The sequence below is a fragment of the Sylvia atricapilla genome, chromosome 5, assembly GCF_009819655.1.
Source record: "Sylvia atricapilla isolate bSylAtr1 chromosome 5, bSylAtr1.pri, whole genome shotgun sequence".
In the NCBI taxonomy this organism is placed as follows: Eukaryota; Metazoa; Chordata; class Aves; order Passeriformes; family Sylviidae; genus Sylvia; species Sylvia atricapilla.
In genome coordinates this window covers 62,744,328-62,764,246 of record NC_089144.1, presented here as the reverse complement: position 1 = coordinate 62,764,246, position 19,919 = coordinate 62,744,328, and the positions used below count along the sequence as shown (strand labels likewise).

Below are 19,919 nucleotides of genomic sequence, written 5' to 3'. Positions count from 1 at the left end.
ACCTTTCATCCTGTGCTGCAGCTGCTGCTGATGTGTGTGGTGTTCATGCAGCTGGCTAGCTGAACAGCAGGTCCACTGCAGTACCAGTATACAGAACTTGCACATACCTTGGCGTGAGAAGCTTTGCTGAAACATAAAAATGTCATTTATTTCAAGAACTTCTGCAGCTAGATAAAGAATAAGCAAATTCTTTTAATAGCAGCGATAGTTTTCCCAAGGTGAACATTTTTCTATACTTACTTACTTACTTAATTTTTTTCAAAAGAGGCCTCAAACTACCTTTAGGGCAAATTGTTCATCACGTATCACTGTCACACAGCCTAAGCAACGTCTCACCCCCTTCCATTAAATCCAGCCAGGTCTAAGATGCAGCTGTCCTGGGAGGTTTACCTGTGCTCATGGAGATGTGTCTGGCTGTGCTGAGCTCCCTCGTACATGGCTGGGCTTTTAGAGGGCACTGGCTGCAAGAAATGTGGTGCTAGCAGAGGTTTCCTGTGCTGTTGAGTGGCTGGCTGGCAGCACATGGGGCTTATTTGCAGAGGATTGTTCACCCAGAGGAGATGGACGAATTTCCTGTGGCTCCAGAGTGGCTTTTCTGGGAGTGGATAAGCAGAACAGCAGTCGAGTTATGAGGGGACATGGATATAAAAGGAAACCAAAAGCACTAATACAGCATCTTTCCTGATTAAGATAATGAACACGAAGAGGTTGTATTTGGGCCTTGTCTCTGTATTGATGGGATACTAGGCTTTTGCTTGTTTGTCAGGATTGCTGCTGGGTAAGGGAAGTAGGATTGGAGTTGGTGTTTTAAAAGGAGGTAATAAAAAAAAACCCCTGATTCCAGGTCTTCTTTTCAGCCAGGAAGTGGCTTTTGCAGATGTCACTCATTGTTTCTGAGTAAAGGGAGATATGGATATGTCTTCTCTTGTGGATTCAAACATCTTTCCTGTGCATCCTCTCCCAGGAGGAGTGTCTTCCATTCTTTACCTGTGCATTATTGACTTTCAGTGTATTTTACAACCTTGTACTTTTAATAATTTTATTTCCTACTCAGGCCAGATATGTGCATTTCAACTATTTTCAATGTAAAAATAGCCTGAAGGCAAACTCAGGCATGTACTGCATCTTCAACTTTGTTAAGAATTTCCTTATGCAGGGAATGCAGTGGTTATGCCCTCCAGCATTGTGCCATTATAGAAAAAAATCACCGTCTCTCAGCTTTGTGCACTTCCCCTGATTCAAGGCTGTTAAACCTCAGAGCAATTGCCAAAAAATGAATGCAAGATTTGCATTGGACTGAAGTTCTGCAGCGCAGAAAACATTTCCAACCTTCTTATATTGCAGGAGTTACCCCAGGAAGCTTTTTTTCCCTGTAAGGTACAGCCAGCTGGCTTCAAGGAGCATCTTACTTGGTGCCAGACCAGACTTGAGAAGCTCTGCTCCAGTCTGTGGTCTTACTTGGCTGCTTCTTTTCTAAGGTTTACGTGAGGGGTAAGTTTTTGAGACGTTAACTGATTGTGCTTTCCCCCCTCCCCCTCTTTGATATCAGCACAGCCATATCTAGCAGATATATTTGCCTCATTGTTTGAAAATTGCTACTAAAAATTGCTCCATGTTTAACCAGTTGCGTGATGACATGCTAAGTCAAAGGAAAAAACAACCACACAAACCATCAGTGCCTCTCTTTTCCATTCTGTAGAACTGGATGAGTTTTCTTGTCCTCTGTGTGCAACGCTTAGAGCTCACAAATGGAGTTTTTAGCTGTCAATGATCATAGTGATAAAACCAATTCTTTTTTCTTCTAAAAAGGCTCTGCTGTGCTCTGTAAGCAGGGAAGTGCTTCAGTAACTACTGTAATTAAAACCTTTCTCCTTTGGAACATATGGCAGGATGGGATAAACAGGCAGGAAGAAGGAAGCTTTGTATGAAACACACAGTGGGGAAAAAGTGCTTTGGTTGGAGAGAGAGGCAATTTTATTAATTCAAAAAGAGCCCAAACCAGCCACGGTTTGACTTCTGTGACTTAAGGGATTTGCTACCTATAGATGCTGTCACACATGTTGTGGCTGGGCACACTTAAGCATGCTCTAAACTTGTCTTTTTTATGGGTAAGATGATGTATGTGCAGTTCAAGGTAATCTTCTCCAAAAGAACACCCTGCCTACGAAGAAATTAAATCCAAACTAGTTACCAGCAGACAGATTAGCAGAAATGAGCTGTCTCTGTATGGGGTCTCCTTTTAGAACCATTAGCATTATCCTGGTGGACAGTCCATAGTCCAGCAGGATAGTCTTTGGTTCCGTGGGAAACAAAAAATATTTCTGCCTCACCCTCAGAATGTCGTATTTGATAGGAGAGTAATTTTCTAATCTTATGGAAATGATAAAGATCATCTCTATAAGAGAGGTCTAGTGATGCCTGGTGCTGCCATCTGTTCAGCTCCCTGCCTGCTTGGTGAGATAATTTTACCAGTCTGTTCCTATAGCACACACATATCTTATTCATATGAGGAATAAAATACTGTGGAAATAGATTCTGTTTGCAATAACAATATTTTTTTAAACCAGGACGTGTTTTGCCAATTTCCTACCTCTCTGTAGAAATGCGTGCATTGTTTTGACTGCTAATAGGAAATCTGCACTGTTTTAAATGTGCTCTAGTTTAAGGTGTTCAGATTTGTTATAATGAGGTGGGGTTTTTTTCCTGTAATGGGATGTTGAGGCGCTGAGGCTCAGATCTCCATTTTTAGTAACTGGTTACCCTCTTGCGTTTTTTGGGTTCTTTGACACTTGGTTATCTGTGTGAGATGAGGGAGGAAGTTTGTGTCGAATCCTAAAGCTCAGAAATTCCTAGTATTCTCACACTTCTAATACTAATTGAAGTGTACTGCTTTCCCAAGTCATTGAACTTTACCCAAAGTTCAAAACTTGTAATCTTCTTTCCAGCGCTCCTAATATTGAAGAGCTTTGGACAGAGCTAATATGAATCTGTTTGATTTTTCTTTATATATTGCAAAAGACGACCCAGATTTGGTCATGTAGCCACTCTTTTACGTGTGTTTAAACATGGAAATCACTAGCAACACTCAGCACTTTCCCTGATGGAGTATTTAAAGAATATCCCATCCTTTTTTGGTTTGTTTTTCAGTTACAGGGCATTACAAGTGTCTTTCTCTTTAAAGAAAGGTTTTTGCACTTTAAGAAATCCCTTCTACATAAACTCTTCTGTTCCTTTTCCCATTTACTTTCAAAGCCGTGTACCAATGCTAAATCCAAGTCTCTAATTCAGATTCTAGGCAGGAAAAGTTGCATCATTGGCTTTTGTTCTCCTGTGAAAGCCCATACTTAGTGGAAACTGCCTTATATAAAACAGGCCCCTTTCACCTTGGAAAACAAAGAAGAGTTCCCATCTGAAACAGGTCCTGGGGCATTCCAGTGTTTTTCCAAGAGTTGTGCAGAGCCTTGATTGTCCTTATCAGCACCGGTGTTGGGGTGATGAAATACGTGGTACTGCCTCAAGTGGGGCTGTCTCTGAGCTATGTCCAGGGCTGGGAGAAGCCCTGGGGCTTTGTGCAGAGCCTGGCAGAGAGTTGATGCTTGATCTCATGGTGGTGCAGTGAGATATCTGTGCCGCAGGCTGGTGTAGGCTGTGAGCCCTGCTGCCCTCCTGCCCATCCCTTCCAGTCCTGCACTCTGCAGACAAACATGGGATCCTATTCAGAGCTCACCAAACTGACAGTGTGTGAGAGTTTCCTTTTTGAGTTCCTCCCCTGGTTGTCTTGGATTTGGGTCAGACTTAGGATTTCTGTGTAGAAAAAGAAGGAGATGATGCTGGAGCTTGTGGCAGGGGTTGTCTCTTACCGTGGTCTGTTAGACCTAAGCACAATAATAAGCTCTATAATAACGGAAAAAAAATTGCCTGTGATTAATCAAGTTCTAGTTTTTTCAAGACTAGTTTTGATTTATTACCCTTCATCTCAAGCAAACATTCAGGGCCTTGTCAACCCCTCCGCCCCTTTATTATATACATATAACAGGATATCTGTCATATATCATATATATGGTATTGTGATTGACTGTCTCCTTGTATGCTTTTAATGTGGGTTGATTAACTCACACTAACTGGTATGTGTTAAAAATATGCATTCTCACCCGTGATCTTAAAATGAAGAGAAAACTTATGATTTGTTAAAAAAAATATGGATATTGGTCTAATACCAATATCCAACTATGACGGACAAAGACTCTCTAACAGTTTGAAGTTAGAAAGTGTCTGTTTATTACGACGCCGGGCAGCGTGTGGGATAGCTCCCAAATACACACCACAATTCACAGATGATCACAGGGTCTTTTTATGTACAGGAGTGTTGAATACCCAAAACACAAATGCATATTCATAATTCTGGTCCATCCCATTCCCCGCTTCGTATGGTAATTAGCCAAAAAGCAATTAAGCATGTGTAGTTTGTTCTTTGAAATGAGTCGGTGGTCCTTTTTATGGGATGGAGTCTCAAAATGATGAAGTAAGATGGGTCTTCCTCGCTTTGACTTTTTAACCTTTTAGTGTTGGTGGCACCTGGATCCTGTTTTCTCCAGACTATCTGATTTATGATCACATTGTGTTCTCGGAGTCTATTGATTAAGTTGACAGGCCTCCTGATTTATCGGTTCCTTAAATCCATCTTCTGTTAACAAAGGGAAGTTTACCTCAACAATATCCTGTGAGCGAAGGGAAGTCTACCTCAGCAATATCTAGTTTAACTAAAGTCCTTTATTCTTCAAAATTAATGTCTCACTTAGGAGAACATTTTAGTTAAAAAAAAAAAAAAAAAAGAGGCATTTGATTGCCACAAGATACCCTGAGGCTCACAAAAGATTTTTGGAGACTGGTTTGTCTCTCTGTCCGTGAGACAGACAACACAGTGACACAGACTGCTGCTATTGGTGTGTTTCTGGTTTTTGTTATTGAGGTGTGATATTTTCTTCTGTTTTAGCCAATAAATAGACACCTCAAAACATTTGTCAAGACTGAGATATGAATGCATTTTATTGATGGGGTTTGGCAAAATATCAATCTGCAAAATTAGCAATCTTTATTTCCTTGCAACTTTTAATTTAGCTATTAAACATTATTTGTATGTTTTTCATTAACCTCTGTTTAACCCAAATGTCAGATATTGGGGAGACATTAGTATTTGATGCAAGTTCAGCACACTGATGTCTCTAAAAGAATGATGAATAAGAAGTAAAGGTTAGAGGGGCAAAAGAACAAAACATTTTGACAGTCTTTAGTGGGAAGAAAAAGGACCAGAAATGGTAGTGAGAGCAAAAAGGGAATTGGTGATGATGTTAGGCAGGGTGGTATGTCTTTATTGCTGAGTTTAGAACAAATTAGGGCAGGAAAAGCTTTCAGTACAATGTTTAGTTAGATTTAAGAAAAGGTTTACTGGAATTTCTCTGTGTCACCCAAACACTTCACTGAGAGAATGAGAAAAAATGAGAGTCAGAACAGGGCTGCAGTAGCTCCATGGGGTGGAGTGAGGAAAATATTTAGGCTTTGTGATGCATTCATTTACAAAAATGGTCCTGGTAGAAGGGGGGTGTGGTACCACAGTGTGCTGAGCCGGTTAATAAGAGCACGTCTGCATTCTGTCTAGATGCTCCTGAATCTCAGCTCATCTCTGAGGGACTCAGGAGTGTGGGGAAAATAATTTAGGATTGAAAGGCTCATGTCTTGTCCTTTTGTTGCTGTGTGAGAGCTGTCTTCAAAAGGTTCCCGTTTAGTGATGATAATTGGAAAGGTCACAGGGAAAGTGATGGTTCCCACTTTCTGTGGATCAAGGCCAGAAATGGACTTCTAGCTAAAACTTGAAGCTTTCAACTGCACATAGAAATAATTCGTTACTTTATGGAAACACAGGGATTTTGACTTGGTACCTCTCAAGGTGCACAATCAATGCGTCTGATTTGTAATGGGAATTTTCCTTTCCTAGAGCAGCTCAGCAGCACTCCTGCAGTAGGCACCAAACTGCTGCAGAGCAATGGCCACCCTACTCTGGAACATTAAAATACGTAGCACTTTTTCAAATACTGGGACAGTTTGGCCACTTGATCTCAAGGATCCTCCATTAACTGAAGAGGGAGGATGAGGGCAAAGAAGAGACAGATGGTAAGGTTAATCTTTTCTCCTTGTTGTTTCTGTCTTTCCCAAGAGGTACTGTACAGGCTGAAGGAAAATTACCTATGTTATGGAATTTCTGATGAGATCAAAGGCAGAGAGCATTAAACAAGGGGTAATGCAGTGTTGTAATTACACTAGAAGTTCTGAGGAGCTTTTCCCCATACTTTCCTTGTATTTGGCAATGTCCTACACTGCCCTGCACAGAGAGCATGCTGCAGGTGTACTGTGTATTCCATCATCCATACACATATTTATAGCGAGGCACACAGGATCAGGAAGGTGCCAAATCAATCCTCTGATTGATATGCTGGGTAGACTCACCCTCAGTGTGATAACGAAGAGCCCAAGGAATTGTTGCAGCCTGGATTGTTTTCCCTATAGACGCTGGTAGCAGTATTTCAGTGATGAAAAACCAGACAATAGTCCACAGCTGTGTAGGTATGACATAGAATATATTGATCAGTTTAGGAAGGGGAGTTCATACATTTCACCTTATTCCTGTTGCTTGTCTGAATTCTGACCTGGTTCAGATGTGATGGTTTTTCTCCCTGAGGTTAGCTGTCATTTTATTAGATTGATTATTCTGCTGCACTTTTTTGCACCATGTAACTGAGTTCTGTTGTGCTGTATCAGGCCATTGGGCATACAACAGAATCAGAACTAAAAAACTTGCATTTAAATAGTAATTTGCTGAAACTGATACTGAATTTCATTAGTAGTGATGGCATGTTGAGGTCATGGTTGAGTGCTTTTAGAACTCAAAGAAAATTTAAAAACACTGTAATGAATTTGGAGCCGTCCTTTAATGTTTTGTTATGTTTTGTATCAAAAATAAGTTATAAATAAACAAAGGAAGCTTAAGCTATAAATCAGCAGTGATCTAATGGGAGGGTAGGAAGCGGAGGGAGCAATTAAAACTTTGGACTGCAATCCTTCACTGCCAGGGAAGTTTCTTAACTGTACCTGGAGATTTACAGTCCAGCACTCCCCTGTTATCCATGGGTGCCCTTGCCCCTTGGGGGCATGGCTGAGTGATGGATGGGGGAGCTGTCACACTGCCCTGATCTCCCAGGGCCACCAGTGGGGCCCATCTGGCACCCCATTTCACCCAGCTGTCACTGGCAGTCTTGAAGGCTCGTGAGAAGGCTCAGTTCAGAATTTGGGAGCACTAATATTGACATAGATGAGGCTTTGGTGTCTTTGAAATTCGTTTTCCCCTCTGATTTTCACGTGGACCTGTTTTTCTAGATTTCTGTAAATCTGGAAAGCAAGCAGCTCTTCATTTATCAAGGTCCTTGAGCACAGCTTCAGCAAGGACAAGAAAACTCCTTTTTCTTGCTGCAGCTGAGCCCTCAGAGCTGCTGAGGGCTGCCCCTTTTCTCACACGTGCTATAATGATCATCAAGATTACGTGATATTTGCCACTGTCCTTATCATGCCACGAGGTGTTTATAGAAAATTATTATTGCTTTAGGTGGGTGGCTTTATCTTTTAGATTTCTGAAGGACTGTTTCCTGAGGATTTCTGTGGGTGTTCCCAGTTAGTTCTTTCATCTATATCTTATTAATGTATCAATAATCTGTTTTAGGAGAAGGCTTCTGTGATCAGACTAATACCCATCCTGAACTGGGTGAAAGTCCAGAATAAACAAGTGGTGAAAGGAAAATAGCAGTGGTTTTAAGGGGGAACACAAGAGAGTAGAAAAAAATAGATATAAACGTATTTTTTATACCCATAGCTAAACAATCCCATAACTTGCTTGATATTTCCCTCCCTGAGCAAATACAGAATTTTATAGCTTTTTTTTGCCCATTTTGATGCATTGCAGGCAGTTAATGATACCCAGTGTTTATTCAATTCCCAAAGGAATAATTTAATCCTAAAGCTGTGCAGCGATAGGCAACACGCTTCAATAATCTGTGTGAGAACTGCAGCATTAATAGTCAGTCCTTGCACTGTGTTCTTATGGCATGTATTACATCTGCATTTCTGTCCTGCATGCTGAGCAGCAAGCATCTTGTTTGTGCAGGCTTTCAAGGAAAAGATAGAAAACTGTCAGCATGAAAATTACTACTGTTGACTGTAAATAGATAAAAATATACATATGTATAAAATAAGTGTGTGAAATTTATGGTCTGTATTAGAACTGTATTAGAATGAGGAAAAAAAAAAAGGCAGATTGTAAAAGCTAAGATGAGGTTTCAAACCAATTTATATTGAATAGTGAAGAGTACTATACTGTTACAGCCACACTTCCTGAGTACAGGTATTTTCACTGTCCATATCAATAAATTCAAGTAACCTTCAGCACAGTTTACTTTCCCAAATCTTTTATGTGGGCATTTGTATTCAAACATCACTGTGTGTGCTGTAATAAGTAAAAATTGTGTAAAATTCGGTCCTAAAAGTTGTAGCGTACAGACAGATGAGGTACTTACCTTTGACTTTGTTTGCTACCTAGGTCACTCAAATATATGCTCTAAAATAAAAACTTTAAGTATCTGATGAAAGAAAGCCATTAGTCATCAAGCCATGTTCATCTTTTTAATATTAATCAGTTGCTGTTTCTGAATTGATGTTTCTCCTCATGTCACAGAAGAATTAGAGGGGGTGGGTGGGTGCTCTGCACACAAGGTCAAATCAGCTGCAGAATGCTGTGCTGCTTTTTGCAGCAGATGGGTAATGTTACGTGGATTTTAATTACTGCAATTGCTCCTGACTTTGAGGAAATACTCTCCCTTAATGACAGATTTGGCCACATAATTATATTTAAATTTTGTGGTTCAGATGTGTTTGTTTAAAGATGCCATGCCTCTGCCCATCTGGAGAAGAATAATTACTGAAGTTTAACTCTCTTCTTATTCCTCCTTTCATAGCAACCCTTTATACTGTATGGATATTTCTCAAGGGGAACTTGAAAGAGCCAGTTGTCATTGGGAAAGTGGTGGGTGTTGATTCACAGAGCTTTTAAAACACCTCTGCAGCTGATGAGCTGCAGGAATGATTTTGTTGAGGGATGCTCTGCTATGAGCACGGGCTTACAGTGCTCCTTTGATGTTGAGCTCTCACAGCTCCTCTGCAGCAAAATAGAGAATGTGCCAGCAGATGACTCCTTGAAATAGATTTGTACCTGTGAAGAGTTTTTTTTTCATTTCCATTAGCCACTTTTTCACTCCACTATGTAGAAAGTATTAAAGGTTTCTTCTTTCTTTCAATGTATTTCTCATCCAGTGTGAGAAACAGTAAAGGAATACTATATTATTTAGGGTCTCCTTTTTCCACCTCCCAAATATCTACTTTTTGTTGTAGTTCATTGCCCATCTCCCTGCATGTCATGCAAGGGCATCTAAAGAGTTTGCTCTGTATGGGAGCTATCTGGAATCCTCATTTCTTACCTGCTCTTCTGGTTGTAGAGGACAGAGAGAAGGCTGAAGGTGGATAGAGGGGGCAAATGGAAGTCTCCTGCAGAGAAGAACAGATGCATTTGTTTCTTGTGGTCTGTGGGTAGGAGAAGAAATGCTGTTTTCGTCTTCCAGTGTGAAAGACTGCTTCAGACTCGACATTCAAAATAGATATGTGGCAAAAGGAAAAGTAAAGCCAGGAAGCAAGTTTCTGGGGAAGGTGATGAGATTGTTGGAAGTCTTTAACAAGACATTAGATGGGTATCAGTAATTACATAGATGTAGTTGCTCTTATCCTGGGAAAGATAAATGGACTACTAGATACTGCCCAGGGGTCCCTTTTGAGATCCATTTTTTATTACTTTTATGATCTTTGCTAAGCTGAGGATCAGGATTAGTTACATGTCTGATTAATTTGAACTCAGCCCCCTACTAATTTAACTGCAGTGTCCCAGGGACCAGATTTATTGGTACTGCAGGCCAGCCCTCTACATGTCAACTCTCTCATCTTTCTGTGCTCTCACTCAGTCCTGCAGCACAGCCTGCCCGCAGCAGGGGAGGGCAGAGACAGCTGCTCATAGACATGGGTGTTGCAATGTCTAGCTGGTGTTCACAAGACCAAAGATTGGTTTGGTGTACAAATTGGAAAAAGCAGAGCTTGGGTAGTAGAGAGTGAGCTGAGAGCCCTGACCTGGCACATGCATCCCTTGGCAGCACGGCTTGATTACTGGTGTAAGGAATAGAGGGAAGGGAGGACTGAGCTAGCAGCCAGCTGTAATTAAAATAGTCCTGAAGAGGAGAAGCAGTCACCATGGGGAATGGAAAGCTTACAAGGAGCATAACTCTGTGCCTGAAACCTGTGCCAGTGGAGCCACTGCCCAGCATGCCTGGAGACAGGTTACCACAGGGAGCCCTGGAGCCATCCTGACAGCAAAATCTGGGGAAAGACACAAGAAGGGATGTGAAGCAAGCAGCCAATAAACAGGCATGTATTTTTTTATACCAACCAAGCATATGCAGCCTAAAATAGTAGAGCTCACACCTCTAATCTGGGTGCATTAGTGTTTTTTCTCTTTCCTCCTTTCCACCTTGAGGTATTCACGTTATTGCTCCTGGCTCCTCAGTGTTTCAGTGTGTACTGTGAAATCTTTGTCCTGCTGAAGGCTGAAGTAATTTTATAATTTACATCCATGGCACTGGGTTTCTACCTCTGGAACTTGGAAAAGATCATGCATGCAGTTGTTGCTGAGTAGCAAGCAGACCCAAATTAGAAATTGCATGTTTTCCTATTCTCTGCCTCCTGCTAGCACTAGTGCCTGTGTGTCCAGCCTGTCAGTAAAGTCAGGGTAAAGCATAAACACCATTAAAACTATCTTTGTTTTCTGGAGTGGCTTGCTGCCCTTGATGTGGCTGGTGATATGGAAGGTAGCACTGGCCCAAGGGAGGGTCAGGACCTGGGCACAGCAGCTGTGGGACTGATGAGCTTAAACTGATCACAGCCCCACATTCTGTTAGCATAACTTTTCTTTTGTTGGTTAGCCAGTGCCCCTTTTGGGTCTGGAAGGAAATTTGGCATTTCGGACCTGACAGATGGCCTCTCAAAGAGATACATATAACTGGCAGATGCTTCTACTAAGTGATCAGTTAGGCTTTAAAACCAGCTCTTGGCCTCTTGATGAGCTTGAAAGGGCCTGTGCAGCTTCTCCATCAAAAAGCTTGCCTTGAGGCTTTGTCTTGTAGAATCACTGCTGTTGGGTTCTTAAATTGTATATAGAAAGTGACAGTGTAATAGGAAAGGTTATAACTGGGCAAAAAAAAATAAAAATCCATTCAGTCCAAAGTGCCCCAGATATACCCTTCTTTTTTTTATTTTTTTTTTAACTGATCTGTCAAGAGAAATTTAGGTTTGATATCTTTATACTACTACTCATTTTGCTGTGTGGTGACTGGAAGATGTGGAGTGGACAACAGTCCCTGCTTCAGAGAGTACAGACCTGAAGAAAAGGAGGCTCAGGAGAGACCTTTTTGCTCTTCAGAACTATCTGAAGGGAGGTTGTAGCCAGGTGAGGGTCAGGCTCATCTCCCCAACTAAAGATGGACAGGATAAGAGGAAAAGGCCTCAAGTTGCACCAGTTTAGATTAGATACTAGGAAAAGATTTCTTCACCAAAAGGGTTGTCAAGCACTGGAACAAGCTGCTTAGGGAAGTGGTTGAGTCACAAATGCTGGAGGTGTAACTAAAAGATCTGTGAATCTTGGAATCTTGTACTTCTGGATGTGGTTTAGCAGTGGCCTTGATGTGCTGGGGATGGAACATGGTCTTGTCAGATCTTTGGTCTTCACCAGCACCCTCTCTCCCTTGCCATCCAGGACAGGGAATGTGGTTTATCTCAGGTAAAGTACACCAGGTGGGAATTGCAGGAGGACCTGTCTGGATGCTCACATTGCATCCACAATGTCCTTCTCATGGCAAAATTTGTTCTAGATAATCGATATTGTGCTCTTTGCAATGATAGTGTGTTCATGCATGAAGCCATTCCACAGATATGTAGAAGAATCTGAACAGAACAGTGCTGTAACTCTTGAGTCTGAATTTTCTCTCACACTGTTTTAATAAGGTTTAATTCGGTGAAGTTTTTTGTCTTCTGAAGGAATTAAGAACATTTATAGCAGTATTTTTTACAGAGTGCTGATATTAATTATAAATGAGTATAATTAATACATCGAGAGAGAATTTATGTACCATTGTTGCACTAAAAGTAATGCATTAATTGCTATAAATGCTGTCAATCAAACCATTATTTTTCAGATAATTTGCATGACTAGAGATTTGTGGTTCATACCATCTTAGAAAGGAGTCATCATAATATTATGTTCCTGTGATATTCAGTAGGAAAATTTAATACCTGAACTACCAGAACATTCCTTAGTTCTATCTTTTTATATATAATTATACATGGAAGTCATAAAATAGCTACTTTGTACGGCTTTATATGTAGCAGGATTTACAACATTAAATATTATGGATTTCAAACCCTGTGGCAAGTACATAAATGGACCATTTAATTGCCCTTGATACAAATTCACCCTACTTCTTTAGATTTGGCTATTGCAATTAAATGCACCGTGTGTTTCAGATGATTTAATTATAAGATGTATTGTGAAAGCTTTATTAGAGATTTGTTGCTGGTGAAAGAACTTGAAGCATACATTATGATCTGGCTTCTAATCTGTAAGCTATAGCCAAATTTGTTGGCTATATGGCTTTTTTCATCCTTCCCTTTGATAGAGCTGTCATTCTGTAAGTATGTCCACAGAAGGGAAAAATTGCAAGTTCTTACGCTATGCTACAGATAAATTTTCAAAAATATCTTGGCACGTTAGCATAATTTTTTTTCTGATTTTTAGACAATGAGTGACATATCTGAAGCTAAGGAATGTCAGAATTGTACATCATTACAAAAGTCAGTGATTTCTAGGTTTGGACAATTGGAGCTGTATTTGTGTTCTTAAAGTAGGATACCAATACAGCTGCTTAGAGCAGACACAATATAATGAAGTCTAACATAAAGCCACCTGAATGAAGCTTTATGAAGGATGAGATCAGAAAAATTCAGGTTAAAAAGGAGGATGCAGACTTCTGACAGTGGTGAAAAGGAATCTTTGAAATAGTTTATTTTGGGATGTAGGGATATCTGTGTACAGAAAGAGCAAAAATAGTTCTGTAAGAGGTGCTCCAGTCCTGCTTAGCTGGGCATCTGGATGTATGAATCTGGAGGACTGGGGTGCAAATTCTGCAAAAGAGTCACTTTACGTCATCCACAAAATTCCTTAATGCTTTGAAATATACCTGGAAGCATGGAAAATTCCTGGTATATGAGGGAGGGAAACTTTAAGGCTAGTGTGGAGGGCTCTGGGGAGATAATGACACTTAATGACACATAAATAAAGCACTTAATGACAAAAAAAGAAAATGGTTTTTGCTCTTCTATTGCCGCTTTCATTCTCTTCTCTCAGTCCCTGTTAAATTGAATTTTCTATCACTCTTACTGTTCTTCATAAAAAATGCATCTCTTATTTTCCTCTGCAGAATAAAACATGACATACAAATTTACAGTGAGACTTGTCAGCAAACACATAAGATCATGGACATTAGGCTGAGCATAAACTTTCCCTTGTATTCAATTTACTACTAGTGCAATAAAACTGTCATCAGATCAAATGGGATTTTATCCTGTATCAGCTAGAAAGCAGTGCCGTTAAATTGTAAGTATACAATTTGAGTGTATACAATATACCATTGTTCTCTTGCTCTCTTGGGAAAATTAAAAAGCTGTGTACAGCATATTCCAATGTATAAGTAGGGATTTAATCTGGGTAGTTTGAGGAGTATAATTAATTGATGTATTAATATAATTAAGGCTGGTTTGCAGTGTAAAAAATAGTATGTTTTATTGCAGTAAGAACCTGAAAGCTCTTAACGAACATTTGTTTGAATAGGATGCATGGGAAAAGCCCAAACACTAGTTCCACAGTTTTTTGGGAGGGGATAAAAAGCAGGAGACAAAATACAGAAATTTAAAAAAAAGTCTTTTATGTACTCCAGCACAGGAGGGGAGCAAAATAGTTAGTGGGACTGCATTCAGTTTAAAAAGAAGGCTTCAAAACGCTGCCACTTTTCAAGAAACTGTGTGGTTTTTTTCACAAGCCAATGGAGCTCACCTCTTACCTTGGAGGTGAGAGGTACTCAGCTTTAGGGATCCCTTCCTTGCCCAGTTTGTTTTCTTTAGGTGGATTGATAGGCCACAAGAGCATAACAAGTGGCTTCCTAGAGCAGCACTTGGGAGTGTTTTGATGTCAAAATCGTGTATTTTTTCATAGTCTTCAACATTAGCCTTTTCCACTCCTTCATTTGAAAATACCTTCTCACTTGCAATTTGATATTACGCAATGTATTGCAATGTAACCACACATGATTAATACAACGTGCTTTGTATGTGAAATAAAGCATTTTAAATGTCTACGCAGAATCAAAAGTTAATAATGTATTAATACTTATAACATTTAATTTGCTAAGAAGTATGAACTTCTATTATTTAATATTCCACGGATGCTCAGAGACCTGTCAGGATTGATGGCTGGTAGTATACAGACATGGTCCTTGCCTCTGCAAAACCAGGAGATGTCTTTCACTTTTCATATATTGCAGTTCTGAAAATATATCCAAGTACCAGTAAATAGGTGACCTGAACAGACTTTTTCTGGACTGAGCCTCCTGTTTTTCATTTGCCATGGTCTACTCTGTGGTGTGTATGTTCATTAGAGGTGCTGCAGGGCTGACATCTTCCACAATTAGTGCTCGTGTGTAATGAGATGCAATGCTGACAAGGACTCTCTTGTTTTCTATAGTTTCACTGAGAGACCTTTTCCTCCTTCTTTGGCACCAATCCATTAAAGCTGTTGCGCCATGTTCAGCTGGTGGCTGGGATTGAAAATAATTTTCAGCCATTGAAACTTTCTTTGCTGGTGTGTCATCAGCTCCACCTCTTGGATTAATTTGGCTTTTGCAGATCCAGTACGTAGTTCATAGGGGAATTCTCTCTGGGAATGTAAAAAGTCCTGAGGCAGTGCCCTGGTAAAAGCATCTGGCTCAATTGCTTTGTCCTGCAAGTTCAGTGCTTGATGAGTAGCTAAGTTTAATTACAAATTACTTTGCTGATAATTTGGGTTACATTGTCCTCTAGTGGCTCATGTAGATAACTGCCCTGCTGGCAAAATCCTTTTGCCTTGTGTTTTTAAATCCTGTCATATTCTTTTCATACAAGTCTGCCAAATAAAAAAAAAAAAAATTGCTTCTTGCTGCCATTGTATCAGTGCAGCAAGAGCTCACCTCTATAACTGCAGATATTTTGCTTAATATATTTATATTAATAATATATTATATGTTTTGCTTCAAAATGCTTATTTTAAATTGTTCAAAATAACAATAGGCCTGTGAGAAGTTAATATATTTAATCAAAGCATTTGATGAAACAAAAGCATGTGATGAAATCCATCATACCAACAGTAAAAGAGAATAAAATCAATGTGATTATTTTTTAAAATACGTTCAGGACTAGTTCACTTCCAGAAAATACACAGAGGTCTTACATAAAGGAAATCAGAGTAGCCCTCCACATATCCATGGCTACTCACTTGTAAACCTCTGAACCATCAGGTTTTGGGCCTGTGGAGTGGAATCACTGTCTTTCCTGGCAGGCATGGAGAGCACTGGAGTGCTTTGCAGCTGGATGTTTGCCAGCACAATGCAGATGTTTGCAGGTAGAAGGAGGTATCTGAAGCATGGAGGATAACTCCTGGGTGTTTGCAGTGACAAAAAACACATTTTATATTGCTGTGAGAAGGTGATGTAGTGTGCTGAGTTGGTTTTGCCCCTGCGTCAGAGCAGAGTTGCTTACTGTTGCTTCCAGTAAAGGCCTTGGCCCTGACTATGGGAAGTGTGGTAGGCAGTGTTTGGGCAGACATGGAACATGGGATGCTCCAGCTGGCAAATCATCTTTTTTCCTGCTGTTTTTTTTCCTTGATGAAATGCCATGAGTAAGGACAAATAGAGGCCGCACTGCAGAAAGAGTTTCTCTATGTGTGGGAAGAGGAGAACGATAGATGGTTCTGTTTATATCTCCAAGATTATGTAGGAAGCAGCAGTTATAAATGGTGAAGGAATGTGGTATCTCTTAAATAAACGGTGGTGCACTCCAGCAAGGTGAAAGCATATGTTTTCTGTTGCAGTTTGCAATGACAGGAGAGACAAAGGAGTACTCACATCTTACAGAATGAATTTTCAAGGCTTTTTAAGCTACTCTGCTTTGTAGTCTATGAAGGAACCTACTGTGTCAGGATTCTGTGAAAATTCCTTGCTCATGTCGTCCATTCCTGGCCACCTTTTTCATTCTTCCTTTTTAGAACCACAGAATCAGAAAGTGGATTGTGTTAAAAAGGACCTTAAAGACTGGGTAGTTCTAATGCCCCCGCCGTGAACAAGGACACCTCCTGCTAGACCAGGGTGCTCTGGTCTAGGCAGGCCTTTTGGGGCCCCAAAAAGGCCCCATCTAGCCTGGCCTTTTGGGGAGGCTCTCCTTTCCTCAGCACTGCTGATGGCAGAGGCAGTTTGGGTCATGAACACATCTGTCCTGGTTGCTGCTGCTGGTGGTCTCACCTTGGTGAGGTGCAGGCAGTGCAGCTGGGAATGGCTCGCTGTGCTCTTCTGGGATCCTGGCAGGGTTGGATGGATGTCAGCCAGCTCATTCCCTGGGCTGGTCATCCTCAAACACTGGGAGAGTTGGAGAGCAGCTTCATTTATCCTTGACGTGGCAGAGTTGTGCATTTGGTGTTGTCCAAATCCACACCTGCCATAGCTGGGAATGTGGCGTGACAAAACAAAAGGTATAAAATGCCTTCCCCTTTTCTAATCATCTGTGGTGTTGCTCTTACAGTTTGTTCAGGAGTTTATTAGGCAGTGATGAAGGCAGGGATATTTACTTTTATCTAGTGCTCTATGTCTCTTCTGCTGAGAGTCTTTTCAGCTGTTTTCAGTTCAGGAATCAGGTCGTTTCTTTATTTTTTGAATAGCTGCTAAGAGGAAGGTGATGGATTTTAGTTTTTTCTAACAAAGAGTTTTCCTTTTAAAAAACCCTTTTGCTGAGGGTTGCATCAATTTTTATTTATTTATTTATTTATTTATTTAATGCTTCGAGAAGTTCTTTTCCAGGGGTTTGTAATTATTTAACCAAAATGCTAAGCAAAGTTCTGTTTATCCTTAATTCAGAATGCGGGCTTTTGTCCTTCATGTACCAGAGAGTGAGGGTGCAGATTGGTTGATTTAGAGCTCCCTGACTACAATTTCTGCTTAAACTTTTTTTTTTTTTAGGATATCTATCAGGGCAGTGATTGCTTCCCTCTTCGCACTGGAATCTTTTACAGAAACTCATTCCTTCTTCCCAGGTGTGCTCTCTGACATCCCAGCAGTGAGGGGGCCCTGCTCCATCAGTAAGGTCTCTCCACCAGCCGCTGTGGCAATGCTCAGGATCCTCCTGCAGGAAAGGAGATGTGATTGACCATGCAGATAAATGCAGGCTTCTCTTCAAAGCAGGGCAGGAGATTGCTCCTCCCAACCAGCTGTATGGGTCACTGTTCTCTTCCAGCTGTGTGTGTTGTTAACTCCATCTTCTTGTAGTGCCTTTTACATCGTGGTTGTGCCAGCAGAGTCTTTCCAGAATGACCTGACCCTTGATGTCAAAGTCAGTCAGAGCTGGAATTGATTTTTGGTGAAACTAATCCCTCGTGTTCACTCTCATAAGGCTGTCTGGGCTGAACGTGCTAATGGGAAAAATAAAATGGTGACCTTGTGTGTACCTAGAGTGCTGGGTATGATCCTGCTCAGCCCAGCCAGGTGTTTGTCAGGCTTTTGATAAGTGCTGCTTTCCACCCTGTGCCTGCCTGTGAGCCTCTCTAGTGCCTGCAGATGCAAATGTGAGTGCACCTTGCTCCCTAGCACGTGTCTTTGGAGAACAGATGTCAGTACTCACTGCTTTTCTGTATGAATGTAAAACGCATCCTTCTGTGGAAAACAGGTGGTAATTTTATTTAAATCTGCTGTATTGTAGACCAATGAAACTAATGAGATATACTACAGCCTTTCCGGGGTTTCCATTTCAATAAGCATCTAATCTTGAAACTGTTTTAATCAGGGTTTGTCTATCAGATGTTCTCATTTCTGCATTGCCAGCACCCACCTGAAATGGTTGCTTGGCTTCAAATTAATAGGTGATGGTGTTCTGATGTGCACTGTTCAATCATTTCTATTTTAGGATTAATTTTTGTTTGGCCTTTTCTGAAGGCAGCGTTCAGCATCATAGTGGCTGTGTGTGAATTGTAATTTGCTTGTGTTTTCTCTTGTCAGAATAACGAAATGGTGGAACTGCAGAGGATACGAATGAAGGATGAGATTCGAGAGTACAAGTTCCGGGAGGCGAGACTGCTGCAGGACTACACTGAGCTGGAGGAAGAAAACATCACTCTACAGAAACTGGTGTCCACACTGAAACAGAATCAAGTAAGCATTGAAAGATTCAATGCACTGTGCTTTAAATTATCACTATTTTCTCCAATTTCCATAATGTGATCCTGCAGAGCACTTTGGTAGAAGTTTATTTGTATGCTTGGTTTGGTTTTTTTTATTGTTTTTTTTTTTTTTTTTCCGAGTTTTTTTTTTTTTTTCTGATCATTTATTCTAAAATGGTGTTACTGACCATTTTTTAAATGGGGGAGGCTCTTACTTCAGTTTTGAAGAATTGTGATGGAATATTTCATTGCAGAACTATGGAATCACAGAGGAATTATTAAAAGATACAGAGTTGCATGTTTTTGCTTCATGCTTTTCCTGTTCCTCAGAAACTCAGTGCTCAGTGGCCAGTTGTCCTTTCAAGTGAGCAAAAGAGATTTGGTCTCTCGTCAGAGGAGTTAACTTGTGGTGATGAAAATTTTAATATCTAGGTTGGATGGTATAGCACTTGCTGCCTTTTAGGGGCTGTCTAGACCATTGTAACATTGCACTTCATAACACCCTTTTCTCACCTGCTCTCAGAGGGTCACAGCTCTGCACTGCAGCCCCTGCTTGTGCCCTGGCCTATTGCCTGCTGCTAGTGGGGCTTCTGTGGAAGAACCAGCCCTGTCACAGTTTCTGATGGCAGCCTGGGAACAAAGCTGCCTTATTCCTGCAAGAATAAGTAGTGCTATTTCAGCACTTTTACTGCTTTTTTACTGCTCCTGCACAAATGCCATTGAAACACTTAAAACAATAGAGCTGTGCTGCAGGGAATACACAGGTAGTGGAAATGGGTGCATAATTTCCTTATTTATGAAGATGCCTGGTCTTTCACACCCCTGAAGTGGAATTTATAGCAGATCATCTTAGTTGCCAGAGTTATTTACCCAGACAGCAAATTCCTCCTTTGTGGCATGGAGTTTTTTTCTCATCAACCTCATAGGAGTCATTGTCACATTTTCAGAAAGTAAACGACCCCTTTATGGACTGTCCTAGTTTTCCCCTAAAATGAAATCTGATTGCAAGTGTTTGTATTTGTCATAATATTTCATTCTAACAGAAACAAAAGCCAACAGTCTGTGGAGAGAAAAAGCATGGCCACATTTTGAAGGGCTTTAAAAATCAGTCGTTTTGCATCACAGATCCATGCACTTGTGATTCCTAAAATTACTTTAATCTACAAGCTAAAAGTTTAAGAGTATTTTTTACCTTAATCGTTGAATTTACAAAACCATA

General features: G+C 40.6%; 1 protein-coding gene across 8 annotated transcripts in view; it reads left to right on the top strand.

The window, feature by feature from the left end:
• BICD1 (BICD cargo adaptor 1) overlaps window positions 1–19,919 on the top strand; it is a 167,166-nt gene that overhangs the window by 98,403 nt on the left and 48,844 nt on the right. For all 8 annotated transcript variants that reach the window (XR_010743673.1, XM_066319743.1, XM_066319749.1 and 5 more), the window contains exon 3: window positions 18,540–18,692. Coding sequence is in view for 7 of the 8 variants with exons in the window: in XM_066319743.1 (XP_066175840.1) it covers window positions 18,540–18,692 (153 nt within the window). In the remaining variant the exon portion in view is untranslated. The remainder of the gene's footprint in view (window positions 1–18,539; window positions 18,693–19,919) is intronic.